The sequence below is a fragment of the Vidua chalybeata genome, chromosome 8 (genome assembly GCF_026979565.1).
Source record: "Vidua chalybeata isolate OUT-0048 chromosome 8, bVidCha1 merged haplotype, whole genome shotgun sequence".
Lineage (NCBI taxonomy): Eukaryota > Metazoa > Chordata > Aves > Passeriformes > Viduidae > Vidua > Vidua chalybeata.
In genome coordinates, this window is record NC_071537.1 from 7,092,191 (window position 1) to 7,114,469 (window position 22,279).

Consider the following 22,279-nt stretch of genomic DNA (forward strand, 5'->3'; position numbering starts at 1 on the left):
GATAGTACTGGACGTGCGCTCAGACTGAAAAAATGCTGACATCTAGGCTAAAGTATAGTAAAAAAAAAGTAGAGTTTTTGGATGTAGGACTGTTTTTTGGTGTCTGGGAAATTAAATGCTGTCACACTGCATGTCATCTTTGCAGATCTCAGGTGAACATTTGAGGAAGCTGTAACTGAAAAGACCTTTAAAGTCTTGCTTATGTGTTAGTAGTGACTTTTGAAGTGCCAAGGAACTTGTTATTCTTTGTTTCCACACATAAAATTGGGAGAATACTACTTTCCAGTTTTCAGGTCTGCTTTATCCCTTCAGTACTGAAGTTTAAGTTCTCTACCTTCTTTCAGGTCCTTTTGATGTGTGATTTTTTTTTCCCCATTTTTTTTCTTGCTTTACCACTGCAGCCATACTTCCTCTATTCCCTGCACAGGCACTGTCCTTAAGCAGAGAATGAGAATATCTTTGCAGTTCTCTCTTTCCACTGTTTTATTTCTTTCTTGTTTTTCAGCAGTTTGGCTCAGCATTCAGTTAAAATTGTAAATCAATACAAAGGAGGAGAACCCATCCAGAGTTTAACATATAAACTTTGGATATAGGAGTTGTAGGTTAAATTTCTTGTTCTCCCAGCAAATTCTTGCTTGGATTTGAGTGTGAGGCATTTAGAGAACTAATTGCACACCCAAGTGTTGAACATTACTTTAAATGGTAACAGAAAGAAAATGAAAAAAAATTACAATAGTATCTTTAGGCCTCATAATGGGATCATGTACATATTTATCCTCTATTATATATGCAAATCCCTGAAAGTACAATATGATTTTTAGTTATTTATTTGAATGTGATTTTGTTCTTCAGCCCACTCTATACAAGCACACAAAGAATGCCATTTCTTCCTAGGCACAGCCTACAATCAGTGGCTCAGGCACAGTACCCGAGCAGACTATTAAATAACTATCAAATACTCAAAACTGGAGTGCAGAGTACTGAGGAAAATGCTGGTGATATGGTGTGATAACTCAGGTAGCAGAGTAATTGGCATGGCTGTGAAAGAATTAATTTCATCTCCAGCTCCTCCCCATGAACAGCCCAATGCAGGGTCCTGATTCTGGATGAAGGTTCTTTGACACTGCTTCAGTACAGATGAGCACTAACAAGTAAAAATCATCTTGACATTGGTCAGCCTCCTTTCCTGCTTGCTCACCAGCTTTTAGTGAAGTTCTGCAGGAGGAAACGGCTCTTAATTGAACAGCTCTGGAACCCACAAATTTAATATGAGAGAAATCAATTTTGTAGCAGAACAAAGATGTGCAGAACCTTTTGGAAATTTTCTTCCTCCAAAGCCATAGCCATGGCAAGGCAGGGCTCACACACATTGTCTGGTCTGGGTAGGAGATTTTTCTGAGTACCAATTGACCTCTTAAACTGAATCTGAAACAGTGGACTAGGACATTGACCTGAATGACTCAGAATAGTGATGCAAATTATTTTCTTGAGACATTTAATGTGGGAAGAGCTCCAATAAAAGGTTAGGTAGGTATGTTGGAGGGTGCAGTAAGAAGTAAGTTGTTTAGGTCAGTTGCTTAGAACTGGTGAACAACTTAGGAAATTGTAGGATAACTGTGAAGAAAACATATTTAATAACAAGTCTGGCTTCCTACTATGCAGTATTTGCTCAGATTTCCTAAATAATAGGGTTCTCACCTTGACCTTACATGGTATTCATACATTCAAGTTTACAGAGACAATTATGATAATTTAATCTGATTACAAGCATCATAAAAAACCCCAAACAAACCAACAACAAAAGTGATTCAGTTTTAGGAAGTGGCTGTGCCAATTCTGAGTAACCAGGGAGCCTTCAGCTGACCTGCAGCCACCACCTGGCCACTTTTCTGTCCTCCCCAGCTGATCTCCACTGTTCATCTCCAGGATTAGGTTGCTTTTAAACTTAGTCAACTCCAAGACCAACACTGTTGTCCTTTTGCCATTTCTGAAGTGCAGAATAGCCCTTCCCAATGACTAGTTCAAGTTCCCCTGTGCACAGTAGTCTACCAAAAAAAGTCTTTTTTTCACCTTCTTCCACAAAACAGCTCTAGAATTCTTCCCCATTTCCATTCTCCCTTTAAATTTTCTGTGGCCCTAATAATGCTTAAATATGTAGCCTGTTTTATCCTCCTTTTTAATTTCTGCTGTTACTTGTGTTTTTAATGCATTTTCCTTAAAGATGAAAGAAGTCCAGCTACCATCTGCAAATACTGTCATTTGCTTCTTCCTTTAAAAACAGGGATATATTCAGCCTCAAATTACCTTAGCCCCACTGAATCCACCCTGTTTTCCTGGCTGTGTTGCATTGTCGCAGCCCAGAAATTCTCATCCCCTACTGGGATTTCCTGGAATTGAAAAGTTTTAAGCCTCCTAGCTGCTGCCCAGGGTCCCTCTCTGAGTGCTGCTGTTTGCTTTTTGCATGCTCACTCAGACCACACCATTCAGCCTGGCTATTTTTAAGCTAAGGAGTCCTTGAAGTCCCGACCTACAGCTCGTACAGACACCCATCCCCAAACCCCAGCAATTTTTCAGCACTTACCACTGTGAATGCAGAAGGGGTCAGTGCTTTGCAGGCTCTGTTCAGCCAGCTCCCTGTCAAATCCTGGTGGCTACTGGCCTTTTTCACTTGGAATCAGTCCCACGACAGTAGGTGCAGACCTGCCCACACGGTGTCTAATTACAGGCTTGGTGTGGGTGAGCGAGAGCCTTTGTACGAGTGATCCCCTCGATGCTGGGTATAACAGATGTTGCCTTTCCTCGCCTCTCCTCGTGTGTAATTCAGCAACATTTTCCCCTCCTGAAGTTTTGTTAGTTTGAAGAAAAGCAAAATGAGGCCGTTTGAGCCCCCTCAGAGGGGTTGTTGTGTGTGACATTCATCCCAGCCAACATGGAATGCTCTCCTGGGTTAACTGGTTATTGTGAGCTCGTGTTACAGGTAATGACTGACCCTCCACTGCCGGCCGGTTCAGAGCAGCTTTATTTCCTTGCTCTGTGTTCCCCCCCAGCAATCACCAGCTGTCTTTCTGTTAGCTGCCTGGTGAACATGCCTTGTCACAGGACACCTTTGTACATTTTCATATAATCAAACCTCTTTATATTTTAAAATGTTTTTTTTTAATCAAGGGAAGACTAGCTTCTTTTAAAAGAAATTAATAGGGAAAATAGTCTTAGAACTTAGGGGCAATATAAGTATCTCAGTTTTTACTAGTGAAGTTCCTCAAGCTCTGTCTACCCACTCCCATTTTGTCTAATCTATGTCCTCTTAGGCCATGTGGGATTTACACATTTGATGTCTCTGTACCAAGCTCTCTTACCAGCTGGCATGCTCTGAATATAACTGGTGTAAACTGACATTATTGTGATCCACCTAGATCAGAGAAACCACAGGCACTTTCATTCAGAACTGTTCCAGGAGAAGGATAGGGTGATGATAATCATGTCATTCATCTTTTCACGACTTGTCCATCATGTAAATCCCAGATTCTCTTCTGTGCTCTGGAGACTGTGAGTCACAGCCATGTCAGAACCCAGTTCTTTCAGTTCCTGAGCGAGGCCTCAAGTCCCTACAGTGCTATCTGCAGGATGGGTGCTGCCATCATCACCTGGGTAGGAGTGACTGTCACCCTTAATCAGGGAGTGGTGCAAGTGCCTGAGGGCAGGAAGTAACTTGGGCTGGATCTGTGGTTCACATAAGGAGCCAATTTGTGGTCCTGAGATATGTGCATTGCCTGAAAGAAGATATTTCAGAAATTACACCAAAAAAATGTTCCTCCATATACTGAATTGTATGTAAGGCAATCAGCCTGCAAGGCATTGGAGAGACTGAGTCAAGAGTGTCTGTCAGTCCCTGTGGCACATGGCACCTACAGGAATGTTTGAGTCTGGGTCTGGTTCTTGGTGGAGTGGTGCAAGGCAGTGAGATATATGAAAATAATCATTAGAAAGAAGTCTGAGAGGAATGTGGGGGAAGCACTGGCCAGTAAGGGACGGCATCTCATATTTAATTTCTGCTTACACTGACAATGTGTGTGTGATTTCAGATAAGACAGAAGAGATCCAGCTAATAAGAAATTCTTGACACTCAAGTCTACCTTCATTGACTGGAAGATGGAGATTTGGCAGCAGCTGTGGGACACATATCTGCTCAGAGCAAGGCAGCTCATGAGATAGATCGGGGGAGGAATGAGTTTGGGGAGCCAAGGAAAAGAGATAAGGAATCATGTGCCCTCATGTGCCTTGTGTCAAAATTCTGGCATGTAACTCAAATGCAAAGCAGCCACTGAAACTGGTGCCTCTGTTTATGATGAGACTCCTTCAGAATCTGATGGCCATCTTTGTGTGGTGATCAGACCCCTTTGAAACATTTTTAGGGGACCAGGATTTCTAGATATGCTCAAATATTTTACTGTTATTTCCACAGAGTTAGTCTTTGTGTGCGAGTGCTGAAACAGTGCCACTGAGTTTCACTCTCTGTGTATTTCAGAGAGTATTTTTAATCACAATGGTGTGATTAAATTAATGTAGGCTAGTACAACAAATCAGAATTAATAGCAAAAGTAATTTCTAACCCATGTTGTAGGCTTTTGAGGTGTAGCTCCTTTTAGGAATGGTAATTTTTTCTGGGCCTGTTTCTATGTCTTAAGAGGAAAACAGATTTTAGTGGGCAGGAAGAAAAGTCTGGCTTTTGCAGCTGCCTCTGACAATGTGCAAGTGAACACATCCAGTGGTTTTATAAATGTCAGCCTGAGAATTATCAAGGCCATAAATCCTTTTTTGTAGCAGTGGCATTCACATAGGTAGGAAAAAGAGAATCAAAACACTCACTGAGAATCATGTTCTCCAAAGGAATCTCAGAAACTGTGTTTCAAGTGCAGCAATATATAAATTACTGTGGCTTTCATAGAAGGATAAGTGTATCAATCTGTAAAAGCAACATTTTTCTTGCTCTCATTTCAATTTTAGATTGAAGATGGTTAATGAATTTCTTAGCTTGGATGGAGGTCATCTGGAAGTAGCTTTGTGTATTCCTTCCTCTAAAGAATTGCTAATATGTATAGACAAAGACCACTCAGCTCATTGGAGAATCTTACCTGCAGTATTTGAGTGGCAGAGCCATGAATAAGAGATGTGCTTCATATTTCTATTGTTTAACTCCAGTGTTTTCTTTCTGGTCAAGTGAACAAATTTTAAATTGAATTGAGACAAACCCAATTTGCCTTAGTATATCCTGTCCAGTATCACACAGCAACAAATAAAATAATGTTTTGGAAGTTATAAATATTTATGATTTTCCATAATATACGCTGGCTGTTAATTAAATCACTCAAAGCAAGCAAAGTCAATATTAACTATTGGTTTTGTGAGCTGGAGATTTATGGAGTATAGTATTTGAAGCAAATAGCACTAGAAAAGGGAGTTTTAGATCAAATGATGAGAGTAATCCAAGGCAGAGGGGAGTCCTTAGGGACAGCCAGATTTTCTTTACAAGTAATGGGCAGAATTAAAGGGAAGAGGGTAAAGTTCATTATTCTGAATTCTATATGCTATATAATGCTATGTTAATAGCATTAATATCTGCTATTAATGCTAGAGTATTGAACTTATTTGAATGAATCAGGTGATATAAAGGGAATAACTATAGATTTGCCTTGGAAATGGAAAGGCAGATGCAAACCTTGAATATGTATTCTGATAAAAGCATGGCTCTGAGCAGCTCACCTACAGCCCAGTGGCTCAGAACAAAGCTAATCCTCTAGAGCTCTGAACATCAACACTTGGCCCCAAGCTTTCCTAGAGCCATAAAAAAAAGGAAAAAAACTCTGGGATGACACCACTGCCAGCCTGTATTTTCACATATTGCTTATGCTTCCAGTGTTGCAAGACCCTTGTGGCAGCTGGGAGAGGTTTGTGTTCCTGAGCACAGCAACGTGGGCGTGCTCTGTTTGTGCAAGGGCTGGTGATGAGGCATGTTCTTTCTGGAAGTTTTTATATCCTTGATATTTGAAGATAAAGATCATTGGCTCTGTTTTGTCCTGGAAAATTTGCCACAGAAATAAATTTGGGCATGCTATCAACTTCTGCTCCCTAATTACTGGAAACAGAGCATCTTAAAGCAGCTTGGAGACTACTTGAAATTACAAAAGTCCCTGATATTATGTAATGACAAAAGGAGAATAAGAAAGCCCCAAGTTTTGTAGAGACTCCACCCAGATAGATTTACTGATAGGTCAGTTATAGGTCAGTTCTTTAGTGGCAACTCCAACTCCAGTCAGCTTTGGTTATAGAAGAATAACTCAAATAAATGTTGGGCATGCACAAAGATTTTTGGTTTTGCTTCTGTCCCAGCAGCCTCTCAAACAACTGTTAGACCCAGGGGCCTCACGAAATACCCTGACTGCATTAAAGTCTCAGAAAAATTACCTTCCAAGGATTTGTTTTTAATCTTCTGTATAACAGACACAAGGATTTTATCAATGTCTTGTCGTGGATTACAGTAGCATGAAAAAAATCTAAAAAGTCACTGATTAAGATAAAATCAAAAGTAGGAAAAGAGAAACTGCCCAATCTGAACACTGAGGTCTCTGTCTATTATTCCTGTTTAGTTAATTTCTATTATTGTTGTTATTTTAGTTCTGGGCTCACAAACATTTAGGAGGGGCATTTTGATAGGCTGTGATTTTGGAAAGAAGAGAAACTACTGTGCTATGCAGTAGAGTATTTTATTTTTGTTATCAGAGAATTCTGACAAAAAAGGCCCTTGCTGTCTCTTCAGCACACCTGCACATATGACTTTAGGACAAATGTGTTTTCTTCCAAAATTATTTTCATATAAAGTACATAAAGATAATGTAAGTGGACCAGATAGTTCATATTTTGGATTGCTAATTATTGCTGTCCATTTTTCCATAAAAGGCTTAAGAGGTTTGTTTGTGTAGTTGTTTTACGTTACCCCATTGTCAAAAGAGTGCCAAGAGAGAGCAAAGTGCCTGGGGCTGAAAGCTTCATAATGGCTTTCTTATTAATTTACATTTGGCATAATTTTTGTAGTGAACACGTGTTTAAGGAGTATAAAATTAAATTTGTATTGTAATTCTGAAGCACTTAAAATTTGGCAAAATATTTAAATAATGTAAAAGACAGAATGAAAATCATAATATGTCCTTTAAATCCCTGGAGAAATGAGGCACGTTTGATTTTAAAAAGCACTACCTTTCCACATGACAGCCAAACATATGGAGTGCTGTGTCTCACTTGACATTTTAAAGATTCAATTTAAATTGTTCTGAAAAGATGGCTTACCTTGCTTTAAAGATATGAAAGAATTGCCTGTCCAGAGCTTTGTCAATGGCAGATGTTCTCATGAAATATCAAACCCTTGCATTATTTGGAATAGTATCATTAATATGAAATGATAGTATCCAAAGATTTCATACTAGGAAGAATGTTAAATTTTACATACAGAAAGAAACAAAGAGGACGATTATTTGCCACCAGCAACACACAGCTGCTGTCACTGTGGGTTTTTTCACCTTTATCTCATAAAAAGAAATCTCTCTTGTTCTGTCTAAAAATATATTAGCAAAGAAGGGCAGTGTTGATGTCTACTATACCAAAGAATAAAAATTAACTCAAGAAATAGCATATGACAAGAATGAAAATATAACAAGGGGAAGAAATTAATGCAATGTTCTATTTTTAGCTGAAAAAGTTGGGTGAGAAAATGCATATTTTTAAGTGGTCTAATCAGCTGTACAACACTTGTAGCACAAGTCAGCAGCCTAAATGAGCTGTCACATTTTGTCAGAACACTGTTGAAATCTATAGCTTAAAATGAAACAAAATGAAACTTGTATTTTTGAAAGAATATGATTTATTATATTTGATGTTCATAACATTTGATGTTCGTTACATTTGATGTTCATAAAAGCATCAAATTAGTTTTTAGAATTGCAAAAGGGGCGCAGTCAAGTATGGAGGCAGGAGAGGATGGGCTTTAAAGAAATCTTGAGTCCAGCAGGACTTTGTTTCCTTCCTGTGAGGAGTGATGCCTTACATGGCACTGATCACAGAGTTTGCACCATAAAACCCAGTTCCTCCCCCTGCTGCGCAGGTTTTTGTGATCAAAATATTTACATTTACTTTGCTTCAGTTCCTGACTGTAAGAAAGGCAAAATAATAGTTTCCTTAACTGGTGTAACTCTGGGGCAGAGAGCCATGCATGGTTTATAGAAGATGTTCAAGATGTTGTAATTACCAGTTACAGATATTTCCAAACGGTGTAGAAGTACCTGGGGCTTTTTTATATCTCCAGGGGAGCACAGGAGAGGGAAGCCCCTTCTTGCTCAAGAAGGGAATCTTGCCAAGACGTTTCCTTAAGGGGTAAAGAAGGTTGAATTTCCTGCTCATGATGGTTTCTGGTCCCACCCTGCTCATGGGGAGATGATAAATAAAGGGTACTGAAGAGTGACTCTGAGAAGGCAGACACCTGATTTATCAAACATCCTGAGCAAGATCCTTCAGCAAACTTCACAGGACGTGACAGGGTTCTGACATCTCAAAAGTATTGCTGCATAATTTGAAACACACCTGTTCATCAGCCACATTCAGCCTTGTGTAACACACCAACACCTTTTGGTGAACCTCACTGGAAGCATTCTGGAATAGCTGGTTGTCAGGATGGGACACAACAGAATTGCCCAATGTGATTGATACACTTAATTTCTGCACCCAAATGATAAACCTCACATCAGATGCAAACATCTGTTGCATGCCTCAGACAGGTAATTAAAAAATGAAAGAATTTTTTTGTGGGTAGCCTGCATTGAAACAATGGAACCTTAGCTTATTTTGGCTGATGCTGATACCTCTTAGTGGTCTGGTTTTGCTAACCAGTACAATCAAAATGCTTGACAAATTTGGAGTGGCAACGTTAGTCCAAATGATGTAGCTCAAGTCTGACTTCAGCATTGTCACAAAGGCAAAGTAGAGGTGGAAAATTCAGTTTCACTGGCAAAGAGAAAATAGATTTTTTTTCTTGAAAGCTGCCAGAAAATTCAAGTTCCTCAGTAGTACAATAGAGTTTTGATAAAGGAGGTGCCTGTTTCAGGTATAGAAAAGAGTCCAGCTGCTTGTTAGTAACTATGTGTTTTCTGTCATTGTAACCATAGTTCACAGGAGTGTAGCATGGAGAAAAGGTGACAGCACTGACTTGGAAATTCAGCTTTTATGGAGGGCTGGACAAATTTCTCAAAGTTTGTTGAGAGAGCCTTGTTAATGCTTTGCTGCTGACTGCAGTGTCCTCTTCCAGCTGGTGAGGGTTGCTGCAGGGCTCCAGGCATTCCTGGCCCTCAGCATAGAGCCAGGGCTTGCCACATGCTGGGCTGCACAGTTCCACACCCACAGAACACAGACCTGGGAAGCCAGGAGAGTTTAAGGAAATATTTGTCAGTAAAATGGGATATTTTTGTAGCAGCTAGCCAACATAATCAATATAAACCCTGGTTTTATTTCATGTTAGGCCAAAGCATAAGTTCCAATAGACTGAGAACATAGAGTGTGTGTTATCAATTTCTTTTTTAAGACTTACTAGTTCATGACTAATTATTAACTTTTAGGATGTGTTTGCCTTTCTGATCAGGCTCCCTTAGCATTTCCATTTGGGACAGGAGCGTGCTTTTGAAGGGAATTGCTCCCTCCATTTTTCCCACTTACATGACAAAATGGAGTGGATGCATAAACTGGATTAATTTTGGTTAAAACTAAATGAGAGGTATGTTCCAAAGGTGTATATAATGTCCTGCAAATGTCTGTGGCTGCCAGGCCCATTGGCTCAGCTGGAGTCAGCATGAAGCACCCTGCCCAGGCAGGTACAGTGTTGAACTTTGCAGAGCTGTTTCTGTGTTCTGTGCTATGTGCCACTGGAGACCTGGGCACATGAAAATGCAATTTAGGAGGAAAACTTCTACCTTTACATCATTAGATTATGTACTTACATATTCCCATTTTCCCCAGATATTATTCTGACTTCTTCAGCTCCCATGCAGCCTCTGTCTGCATGACCTAGTTGCTTTTTCCAGAGAAACTCAACTTTTGAAATGTTCCCAGGAATTTCTGTATCAATGTAGTTCAAGTATGTGTTGCCTGGTTTGAAAGTTCCCCTGCCAAAAGAAAAGCACAGAAGTGATTCTCTATGTTCTACAGAAATGAGGGGGAAAAGAAAACTTGGCTATGGGCAGTAAGGGAGATGAGCTGAGGGGTGCCGTGAGAGTTGGGCTACTGCTGGAATTTTATGAGCTTTTTTATGGATTTGCTGAAATTCCTGTACCTTTCAGGATGAAAAAACACATATCAGTTAGCACAGCCTTTGTCAGTATTGCCATGATTTATTCTATGCATTACTTTTGAAAAATAAGATCTATCTTCAAATAAATCCAAGTCAAAAAGTTCTCTCAGTGTTTCGGGTTGCTCTCAACCATGAAGGAAATTGAAAATTATAGTTTACATTTGTGCCTTCTGTGCTATCACTGTTCACTCTAACAGAACACACACTGCAATGCGGCATTAACATTGAAATTATCTGTAGGTTTATTGCTGCAGTGGTATTTATAACTAAAGGTACTCCTGGTACAGACCAGTAATGGGGCTGTGTTCAAACACAGAGGAGGTTGGTTTTGTAATATTGAAGCTGGGTTGCTGACCAGCATCTGTTTATTGAGATTTAAATTCACATTTACAGGAAAAGGCCAGGCCGAGGGGACAGGAATCCCATATTCCGTATTCCAGCACAGTTCATGGCCAAGCTGCAACTTTCTTATTCACATATTCCCCAGAGGAGAGGATAATCAGATGACTGTACATCACTGAGCTCTTTGTCTTAGACATCACCAAATCATGTTTGAGTCCAGCAGCAGCCACAGAGCTCTTGCCCATTTTGCTATGCTAACATCAGCCTCACAAAACAAAAGAAAATACAGAGCAGAGGGACCAGCAGATTTTCACCACAGTCTGCAGTAAAGGGAATTTCCAACAATTATCAGCTGCTTTTATTACCAGTGTAAATCACAGATCACACAGAACTAGGTGACACATGTAAAAAAAAGCTGTGTATAAATTCCATGTGCTAACAGTGACAGAGCCATGTTTCCAACAGCCACATTAAACTTACTTGTTGATGGTATATTTTTTTCTGAACCCATTAGTTCCAGTCAAGGCTACATCTATATTTCCCTTCATGGTTTCTGTTGCACATACTTTGACATGTATCTCTTTTCGCCAGCCTTGGGAAGCAAAATCAAATGGATTACAGTTGTAAGGAGATTTCTTTCCTAAAGGTTAAATTTCTTATATGTTTCAGTGTCTCTAAGAGAGAGAAAAGGATTGCACAAACACACTTATAAGCAAAAAACACCAGTGATAAATTGCAGTTCATTTATTAATTTTCCTATTTCCCCAGTCCTGTGGCTATTTCTACATTAATCACAACTAAAATTTTATTTCTTATTGCTCCCTGCCATTTTGACTTCATGAGTTTGGCTAAAATATCCTGAAATGCTTCAGTGTTATAAATTTTGCCAATAAAAAAAATGCAACATTTTAAAATTTGAAATTATGCACTTCCAGCATAAAATTCCTCCCCAGTTTCAGCTTATATAATTTTTGAAGCCATCATGTAATAACCAAGTTTAACTCAAAGGTGAGCATCATTTGATCTGTTTTTACAATTATCTCAGCCTTCCAAAATAATGCTGGTACTGCATGTTCCTAACACCTAAAATTCTAGATGTTTTAATGAGTGTAACTCATTAACTGCAGCAGCTCTGCAGAAGTGTAAGGTCCTTTTTCACACATAATTCATTGCCACTTTAGAATACACCACAAAATGAGCACTTACGAGCATATGGAGGGGAGGGCCCTGTGTTTAAATAAACTTTTTGGTGTTCTTTTTCAGTTTTATGTAAAAACCTATCAGCATAATGACCCATCAGTGGGCATCCTTCTTCAGGACATGGAAAGCAGTCTCCCTGGGGGGAATATAAAAATGTGTGTTATAAGACATCATCTATTTTAATCTCACTTTTTAAATTTTAGGAAACTAGGATATTTCGGCTTTTTCCCAGGTTTTTGTTTTTTGTTTGTTTGTTTGTTTTTGTTTGTTTGTTTGTTTGGATTTTTTAAGGTTTTTGCTGCTCAGTTCAGATGAAAATCTTCAGTATTTATCAATGTGGTTGAAAAAGGAGTTGAGGTGGTCAGTCATCTTATTTCATCTTGTTGAAAGTCAGAGAGAAACAGGTTGGAAATCTGGCCTAATTCCTTGTGGTCTTGCAGGGACCATAAATAAATGCCATAAAGAGTGTTGTGCCTTGCTACCTTTTCTGTAAAATCCAGGTAATATGTTAATTTTTCATACAGTCCACTGGAAGGTTTTCTGCTGGTTATAGGATGGATAACCACGTTTCTAAGGGGGTCTGGCTGAATACCTCACTCATATGGTAAAAATATTTATGTTTAGGAATACTGGAATTTAGGAATTTAGGAAGTTTGAGCTTTCCATCTGGGATTTGTTCTGTCAGCTCTTTATCTTTTATTGCCATGTAGAGCCTTAATGAATTTGATCTACCTACACAGATCAGACAATCAGATCAAGACCTTGACATCCATTAAAAAAAAAGGTAAAAAAAAGATAAACATGAAAGAAGATTAATTGCAGTGGGAAAAAATAGCTCTGCTGTGTTTAGGTAGTTCAGTTTTGATATGTGGGAGGTTCTGCTCAAACTGCTATTTGTGGCCCTTTGGCTGTTTGTGTATTTGATGAAAAAAAGGCTACATGATCATCATCACTTCTCTATTGTGAAATTGCTTGGGTTTGGGTACGGTCTGAATGAAGGTGGTCAGTGGTTCTGAATGTGCCCATATCCCATGAGCCCAAGTGTAGAACTTGTCCCAGAAATTATTAAAAGAAGAAGGGCAGGGCTATAGGGCCTCAGATAAACCCAGACCTGGTACTTACCAACACAAACTCTCGGTATGTGTCACACTGATACCCAACAAATCCATTTGGAGTGATGATGCTCTCAGCATAATACCTGAGACTTCTTTTATGTCCACATCCAAAAGATCTGTATGCTGGGAAAAAAAAACAAAAGAAAACAAAACAAAAGAAAACAAATGAAAAAAACAAAAAAAACAAACCAAACAAAAAACAAAAACAAACAAACAAAAAAACCCAACAAAAAATCAAAACAAACAAACAAGGAAAAAAACCCAACAGGTAAAAGTGATTAAAGCAATACATTAACATAAGGTCCATGCCAAAGAAACATTCTGGGGTCTCTTTTCCTGAAAAACACTTGCATATATAGTGATATCTCAGGTAAAAGAAATAGCAATGATTAAAAGACATTTAAATTGTGAATTATTTGGTTTCCTAGTAAGACATATATTATTTTCTATTGGAAAGAGGTAGTTTTTACAAGAGGTGGAGATGCACAAGGTGAAACAAGAAGCATTTGGGAGTGTTCCCCTTTGATATTTTAAAGATTGGAATATTTCATAGCTACAGTTTTTGTAAAGCATACAGTAGTTATAATGAAGTAGTTTTCCTTTTCTTACAGTTATCACAACATGATATTCTGTAAAATCACAGTTTCCACTAATTTCTAGAATTAAAGGCAATTTTAGCAATTATTATAAATTCTGTGGCTTTTAGTGTTTTTAAGCACTAGAAAATGTGCAGTCATTTGATAGCAATTCTGTGAAATCCTCTGAAAAGCAGGATATTTGGCAGTATGTCCTTGATTTTGTCAGAACTCTTTGAAACAAGTACTTTTTCCCATCAGGCTGAAATTTATAAGCAGCCAGTAAGGAAAGAAGAAAGTGCTATTTGGGTTATGTTTACTTGTCCCTTATAGCAAATGTTATCTTCCTTGGTTTCTCTCCTGTATCAAAAATCCATATGCTAAAGCTAGGTTGTTTGTATAAAAATGGGCTTTATTCCACTTCAGCATGTGGTGGGGGCTCACCAAACCACAGGTGAGAATCTGGGAGGCGCTGAAGTAGTTGCAAGCTAGCACAGGTTGTAGTGAAATGAAAATTTCCCCTAATGGCAATGTTTATGCATCTTAAAGATAGACCAGCTGGTGTTGACCAGTTGACACATTGTTCTTTCCATAAGGAAAGAAAAGAAACTCCACATTAAAATCTCTCTGAAAAGCACTTGTCTGTTTTTCTTGGAAATAATCTGCATCATCAAGGCTTCCTGAGTATGTTTTCTTAGTAGCTCCTTCTTTAATTCAGAAGGGTTTGTGCTTTTAAACCCTCAGCTCTTACAGCTGGCTCAATTTAAGTTAGTGGCAAATTCACTTAACACCTATAGTCTTTCTATTGCATCAAAAACTATAGGGAAAAAGTCACTAAATATTATTTCTAAAGCACTTCATGCATAAAAACACTACATATATGTAAACATTAGCAAACAATAGAGAGGTTACCAAACAAAGTAAGGTTTAACCCAGAGGAGGCAGTTAAGGCTGTCTCTATTTTTAAGAGCTGCTTGAACAACCAACTCCATCTGCTCGTGTTCAATAGAGCTGAGTTTCTCCTTCAAGACAAAACATTGCAAAGAGCCTTGTGAAATGCCTCTGGAAAAATATTTAATTTTTTTATTTAAATACAGACATTTTTATGCATTCCAATTGGAAACTGTTTTTGTCCCAAGTGACTTTGAGCACAGCCAGCTTTCAGTTCTCTTTGTTACTTAGTTCTCAACCAGTTCTAAGGGAGAGCATTTTTGAAAGCAAATTATTTAACTAGTGGTAGGGATTTCAAACCATTTAGTTGTGAATAACAGATGTTCTCATTTCTGTAGGTTAGGATCAGAAGACAGGATTTTGTGGATCTATTGTAGTGGATCCCAGGGTAATTCTGATTAACTGCCCAACTTCCTTTGAAGAACTACTAATAGAGCAGTCATTTTATCATCTTTTATATTTCTGACCTTGGGCTGTTCCCTTTGAAGAGACTAAAGCCTGATGGCATGCATGAATCCCACTAATATTGGGAGTTCTATCTTCCTAGGGAAAAGGAGAGCTCAGATTTTAAAATACTCATTTTTGGATTATCCATGAATGAAATTTTACTGGTCCTTCATGTGAAGAATTCCCACTGAGGTCAGCCTGTCAGCACAGTGGCAGGCTCTTAGAAAGCTTGTGATGCACAATTTTGCATGCTTTAACTGAAGTTTTCATCTAGAATTTGCCTTGTTTGCAAAAGAAAATTGGAGGGTATTTCAGAGGCAGCTTTAAATGTTCCATTTTTGAGCATTGTCTCCTTATTCCAAATCTGAGCTATATAAAGGTATTACCTTATCCTAGCCTTTGTTTCTAACTTATAATGAAGTGTTGTTGTAACTTATAATGAGGTATTACTTTTTTGAAATATATTTACCTCTCATCAGGTCATTGATATCCCGAGTTGCAGGAGGTACACGAAGCTGGTTGCATCCTGGCATCTTCTTCCCACCATTTGGGTAAAAATCCAGGTGGCCACAAGTCTGAAGAATCCCTGGAGCTGAAATGCACAATGGATCCTGGCAGATCACTCCTAGGTGTTCTGTAGCCAACCTGTGTGCCAATGGCAGCCTTTAAATGAAAACTTACCAAAGTCAAAGAAAAGATGACCAGCATGAGTATGAATTATATCAACAAATTTTGCATCTGAAGGATCCAGCCTAACCGTTGTGGGAGTGTACTGGAAAAGGGGCCCAGCTGGATCCAAACCTAAATGAATGGAGAGATATCTGATTGAGTAAATAATACTATATGTATATCACCACATACAGGTTATGTATGCTATATATGTGATTACATTTCTGCCTTTACATTAAAAAAATCCATTTTGTGGTCCACAGCCAGAAAAACAGGCAAGGTATTAATAGAAAGCTGACTGAAGGCATTGCAGCACAGTAAAATTCTGGTGGCTGCTTGGCTTACTTTTGGGAACAATGATATAAGAACAGATTTGGTTTATTGGGGTTTTTATCATCATTTTATTGAAAAATATGAAATCTTCATATGTTACTCTGAGCACATAGATTTATTTATGAATTTTTATTTGGCAAGAAGGCTATTTTAATTTCCAGAATATCTTGGTTGAAAATGGTATCCCTTCACTTCAGTGTCATTGAGGTCTCTTTGGAGATAAAGAAACACAGCTCTGACCCCACTTTCCCTGAGTTGCCCGTGTGACTGCTCACAGTGTGCATGCCTTAGACAAAGCAATGTCTATGCAGAGAAAAGAACTGACTGGGAGAGGAGGAAAGCATAAAATAGTGAGTTTTTAAAAGAAAGCAATGTGTGACTGTGTCATGACTTGTGTGCCACCATGCTGGCTGGACACTGTTATTTATGACAAACCAACACATTGCATTCTGTATTGTATGTTTATAAAGCAACAATGATTCTTCAGTTCTCTTAAGTTGTGTGAAAATATCAAGTTTTATCAGCTGAAATAGCTGCAGTACCTGTTATTCTTCCAATGCCAGGCTTCCTCCTCCCTGCCTCCCCTGCAACGTGTGCTCCAAGGCTGTGGCCGATGAAATGGATGTTGGCAGGAGAGTAGCCATAGTCTTTCTGTGAAGGTTTATGGAAAGGAGAAAAAACCAGTGTGGGTATACGAGCCAGTGACACTGCAGCATATCCCCATGCAGTGCTAGGAGGTGGCCAGGTCACTGGGCAATGGAGATGAGTGTCTTGGTGGAAAGTCACAGTTCTGGGTGATGGGATCTCTACGTAAAGAGAAGCAATTCCCCAATCATCCCTCCCCTCTTCATTTTCAGGGTGTTCATGGCTACTTACCATCTTATCCCGCTACACTGAATCTAGGGGATTTAATTTTTCATTTCAGATTTTCAAACCTTTTGAACTGCTGAAAAGTCTTGTTAGTTTTTGAAATCAGTTATGACACTAAAGCAGGTATTTTCATTTGTGCGGGATTAAAGCCCTTGGAAAACATTTGCACCTGCTTTACTGGGTATTTCTTGTTCTTCCTGGCTCTATTGAATTAGATCTAAAGGTGCCACTCTGAGCACCACCTTTATGTGGACTGTGCACGTTCCAGGGGTATTTTTTTACCTCGAGGAAGTTCACCAGGTACTCCAGCTCGGCCCCCACAATGCGGACGTTGTTGACGGCGTCTGTGTACAGACCACTGGAGCCGCCCCTCCAGTCTGTCAAAATGCAGTTCACGTCTTCAGAGTGAAACATGAACTGGTGGAGAACAGGAAAAGAGCAAAGAAGGGAACAGGCATTAATTACAACTGTAGCAGGGCATGTGTAAACTGTATTTTGTTCTGTTTGTGTGACTGGTGATGATACATCTCTAGGAATTCCTACTGATGCTCAAGATCAACACAAGGAGGCAGAGTGGAACCATTGATTAGAGAGCACTCACAAGCTTCCTTCAGCTTTTTTTCCATTCCAAATACCTCGGTTGGCTCTAAGGTACCAACTTCTCTTAATTACAGTACCCTGTTACCAAAATAGGTCCAAGCTTAATTCTTCAAAATTTTTATGCTTGCATCATCTAAAAGGATTCTCAAATTTGTGCTTGAATTGTTCAGCCCTGAAGTTCATGCATTATAACCAAAATATTCTATTTAGACACTTCTGCCAATAGAACTTTCTGATTTTGTATTTTATTCTGAAACAATTTAATTTTTGAACTGTGCCAGAGTGGAATGAAACCAATCTGCTGAACAAAGCCTTTTGGTTTTATTAGATCAGATGTGTCACTCAAACTGGCATGTTTATTGTGACCTTTTGCTGAGGTGAGAAAACTCACTCTTTTTTCCCCCTTTATTATTGGCAAGGAATTGAAAAATCAATTTATTATAGCTTTCCCTGTGGAGGTGAATGCAGCAAAAGGACATTAAACAGAAGCTGAAGTGCACTATACTCATAGCCAGGAACAAGACAGTGGTCGTGTGGAACCGGGCTTCATTCTGACTTTTGTGCTCCTTATATATCCCCTGAATTAACAAGACAACAGAGGTATAAATTTTACATGGGAATTTTAAGCCAGATGTGGATATTTAGACTTTCAAACACAAGCAAAATGACTGTCAAACAATAGTTGTACCCACCCTGCATATGCTTGTTATCCAGGGGAGATCTGCTCCAGCAAGGTGGCCGTGTATAATGAAACGAGTTTTCCTGTGCGCCCGGAAATTCGAAGCTTTTATAGTTGAAGGATTTGTAGCTGAAATCCTCTGTGCCAAAAGAACCAAACAACCAACAAACACAACAAGGATGTGACTGTTCCATCCCACTGTACATTTTGATAAAGGGCAGAGTGCCCCAATGGTTAAGGCATAGTTCTAGACCTAGAAGAGATGGGTCTTATTTCTCATTCCTAAACTGCTTTTTGCGTTTCAATTAATCAATTAATCACTTCAACAAATGCTTCACTTCCTCTGGTTAATTGAACTAATGATACTGGCATCTTCTGCACAATGCTTTGTGATATACTGGTACAACATGCCATGTAAGTATGAGATTTTATCAAAGTTGGCAATAGAAATGCAAAGATAGCATCTTCTGAAAGGTATTATGTGGTTGACTTTGAAACTATACCTATTTTTCTTTCTTTTTTTCCTTTGAAGATAAGACCTTAATTGCTTCATTTATATTTTATGGGAAAGCCCACCAGGCTTACAAATTCAGAGGCTGTAGGTATTTTAGTGTATTGAGAAAGAAGGCATTATTTTCTTTTAAAGAAATTCTGAGTACTAACTCTTACATATTTTTGTTATGGTTTTATTGACTTAAAAGGGGGATGTCATGCACTAATTAGCAGACATCTCACCTTCAGTGAAAGACTGATTTGTTAAAACCTCATAGGCCCTCTCAGCTGGAGGAGTTGGACTTGTTCTGAAGTGGCTTAATAAACACCTCCACTGATTGTGACTGCCATTTATATAAAACCCCTTAATTCTGGAGCCTTTTACCTGTAATAACTTATGTTAGAAGGCTGTGATTAATATGTTGTAAATATACCTGGCTCCTCAGGGAGCCGAAATGAGGAAAAAGGAAAAAAGATGGAAGAAAATTATCATGTGTCTAATATAGAATTGGAGGTTCTCCCAGCAGTCATATGAGCAAAATATGTGAGAAAAGAAACTGTCCCTACAATTTATTGAATGTATTGTACACTGTCAGTATTTAAAACCAAAGCATTTTCTTACTTGGTATTTCACCATGTTATCTCTGGTGTAAAGAAGGAAATTTGTGTTCACAGCATCTGGAGAGCTGGGCAAGCCTGCCAGTTGTCTCCCTGGGATCCCAGCCCATGGGGGGCTGTCTGAAAAGCATCCAAGCCTTTTGTAGCAAACTTCCCTTCCTGGGGTGCACAAAGAAAAAGATATTCTTGTTTTGGGAACGTCACAGGTTCTGTACCCGAAGCTGTCAGGAGAGGGTTTACATCAGGAAAGCCAAACAAGCCTGATTTGGATTAGGATGGCACTTCTGAGCATTTTTCATTAACGGGCTCAGTTGTGCTCAGGTGCTTGCAGCAAGGACTTGAACTTCAGGACTTGAACTTTCCTGCTGCAAACAGAACCTGGAGCTCAGCCTGGTGAGCTCAGGGTGTGTTTGGTTGAACATATTGTTAACACAGCCCTTGGAAGAAGACAATAAAATCTTGATCCAGGGAAGAAATCAGCTTTTGCTGTCAGCACAGAGTAGTCCTTTAAATCAGTCCTAAACTCCAGGGATTATCTAAATTGTTACTTCTTGTGCAACAGCTCATGAGGGAGCAAAAAGAAACCAAAACATTAAAATAAATACTTCTGGTTGCTCCACAACGGGCATTAAACATCTTCCTTAATTTTTTCATCACCATGAGATTTTAGTGGAAGCAATAAAGTGGAATTTGAGTGGAAGCTTAGAGCAAAGTACAGCCTCAGGATGTGTGGTCTGTGCCTGAAGGACCAGTTTCACAATTTCTATTGTGCCTTTAATACAGTAAAGGTGCAAATATGACATGCAGGTGTTGCCATTAATTGTCATCCTTCCACACTGTTATAGCACATCAGTTGTGAAATCCCAAGAAATTTTTATTGCTATTAAAAAGACCATTCTTTCCTGTCATTAAAGAGGTATTTTGGACCAAGACTATTTTCTTGTTCTCTGGATAGCACTGTGAAGAGTAGGTGCCTAGGCTTTCATTACCAGGGTTGTAGCTACCATGAGTGAGTTGAGGGTAGGAAATGTTCTGGAAGAATTTCAGTATCAATTTGCATATAAAAATATCTTTCTGATTCCCATTCTGTTTACTAGCTGCAAGAACCTTTACAGAATTAAAAAGTAATGAGTTAAATGTGGGAAAGACATGACATGACTCAGTGGTCCTAATGAAGAATTATGTTAAATCCATCCCAATGAACAGGTTTTTTTTCTAGAATATAGATATCCTAGTATAAGCTGCACATAATTTTTAGTCTTTATAGACTTCATTCATTATATGTCTCACCTCTGGCTGCATTTAGAAGAAAAAGAGTAGTGATCCATACTGCACGCATCTGAAGTGAATAAGAACACAATTCAAACATAATTGAAATTAGAATCTGGAATTCACCTAAGGGTTCCCTTAACCCATTAAAAACCCTTGAAACTCAGTACTTCAGTCATTTACTGAGTTAGATCAAAAAAAAAAAAAAAGCAACTCTTCCTCAAAAATAGTTTCAAAAAATATCTCTGGGATTATTTCTGTTTGCCATGGAGATTTTGCATGATCAGGATATCCTTTAGGAATCCTTAAAGATCATCTTCCTGTCCTTTACAAACAGAAATTTTTTTCTCTGTAGAGCTGCAGTTTATGGGCATGCAAATTGAATTCTTACAGGATTTGCATCAACAGATTACTGCCTGAAATTTATCCTAGGATTTCATAGAAAAGTTACTCACAGGACTGCCATCAATTATTGCATTAAAAAAAAAAAACAACAAACAAGAACAAACTTAATTTGTGCTTATAAATCACACAGATGGTCTTGAAAACTCATTTTGATCACTGCTATCAGCCATGCATGCTTATCAGCCCTCATCTGCCTGATCACTTAATCACCAGCTGATCGGTAAGCACAGGGGTAAATGGAACCCATCATTTACTCCAAGGTGAAGCAGGGAAAGTACAGTCTCACTACTACCACGAGCAAATTATCTTCAAAGGAAAATAGATAATTCTTAAAAAATCTAATGTCATGTCATCCAACCAGTGCTGCACAGGCAGAGCCCTGCATTCCCTGAAATCCATAACACTGTTAGGAGCAAAGAGTTCATCCCTGTGAAACCAAGTTCAGGTTCAAGCACATCCTGCTTCCATCTCCACTCCTCCAGCCACTCACCACACACCCTACCCCTCATCACCATGATCCTTATTTCAGTTCCTTAGATGTTCTTGGCTCCAGTGCATCCCATTTTACCTTGGCAAGGCTCAGAGCAAGTTCTCAGGGTCAACCTCTCCGTTGCTCGTGGCAAACCTTGCAGAAGCTCTTTGAGGAGCCCGGAGAGAAGCAGGACAGCTCTGTGCCTGCCCTCCAAGGGCACGTGGCAGAGGGATGCTCACCCTCTGCTGCTCCACAATGCTTGGATTCCCAGTTGAATCTGTGGCTGTGTTGGGTAATGCCAAAAGAGATCTCCCTCTGTCAGCCTTCATCAGAGATAACACCGACCAGGTCCGACCAGTTGCTGTGTGACTCCACCCACTTAATGCAAAGTTTCAAACAGGCTGTTATTGTCCTCCATTGGTTATTATTTTTCAAGCTAAAAATTGCTGGGAAGTGTGATGCAAACACTGAATAAACACAGGGCCTTTCAGGATCAGAGGGGCCGCTCATCTTGGTGCGATGCTGGGTTGAGATTGTGACTTGGGCAGAGCCCCCATCCTTTGCATTCCACCCCACAGTTTTGATAGCAAAACTAATCTTCCTGGAACTGATCCCTGTCCTTAATCACTTACAATCTTAGGCAAAGTTTTCAAATTTGTGTTTGATATCTAAGTCTACTGTTGCAACATGAAGACACACACAAAGTGTTTTAGGATGAGCTAGCGTGTGTTTGTAAGGTTCAAGCTGTCACTTGAGAAAATACAGAAAGAAGTATGAAAAATTATAAAAAATTAAATGGCTTAGTCTGTCAATTGTTGTTTGTTCATCTTGTAGATCTCTTATCTCTAATTTTGCTAC

General features: G+C 39.0%; 1 protein-coding gene across 1 annotated transcript; it reads right to left on the reverse strand.

The window, feature by feature from the left end:
• Positions 1-9,302: 9,302 nt before the first annotated feature.
• On the reverse strand, positions 9,303-21,595 carry LOC128791510 (pancreatic lipase-related protein 2-like). Its single transcript, XM_053949232.1, has 13 exons — positions 21,518-21,595; positions 20,566-20,614; positions 19,280-19,434; positions 18,179-18,304; positions 17,169-17,303; positions 16,559-16,667; positions 15,696-15,815; positions 15,484-15,606; positions 13,049-13,164; positions 11,933-12,062; positions 11,207-11,318; positions 10,035-10,199; positions 9,303-9,453 (listed from the first exon to the last, which is right to left on the reverse strand). The coding sequence occupies exons 2-13, from the start codon at positions 20,612-20,614 to the stop codon at positions 9,390-9,392; spliced, it is 1,404 nt and encodes a 467-aa protein (XP_053805207.1). The 5' UTR covers positions 21,518-21,595; the 3' UTR covers positions 9,303-9,389.
• Positions 21,596-22,279: the final 684 nt, after the last annotated feature.

Excerpts from the sequence above, each read along its gene's own strand:
- LOC128791510 (XM_053949232.1), bottom strand. The coding sequence starts at position 20,614 with ATGCGTGCAGTATGGATCACTACTCTTTTTCTTCTAAATGCAGCCAGA. Across the intron at positions 19,435-20,565 it reads TCTTCTAAATGCAGCCAGAG|GAAGGGAAGTTTGCTACAAA; the intron begins GTGAGACATATA and ends TGTGCACCCCAG. Across the intron at positions 10,200-11,206 it reads AAAAAATATACCATCAACAA|GGGAACTTTCAAACCAGGCA; the intron begins GTAAGTTTAATG and ends TTCTTTTGGCAG.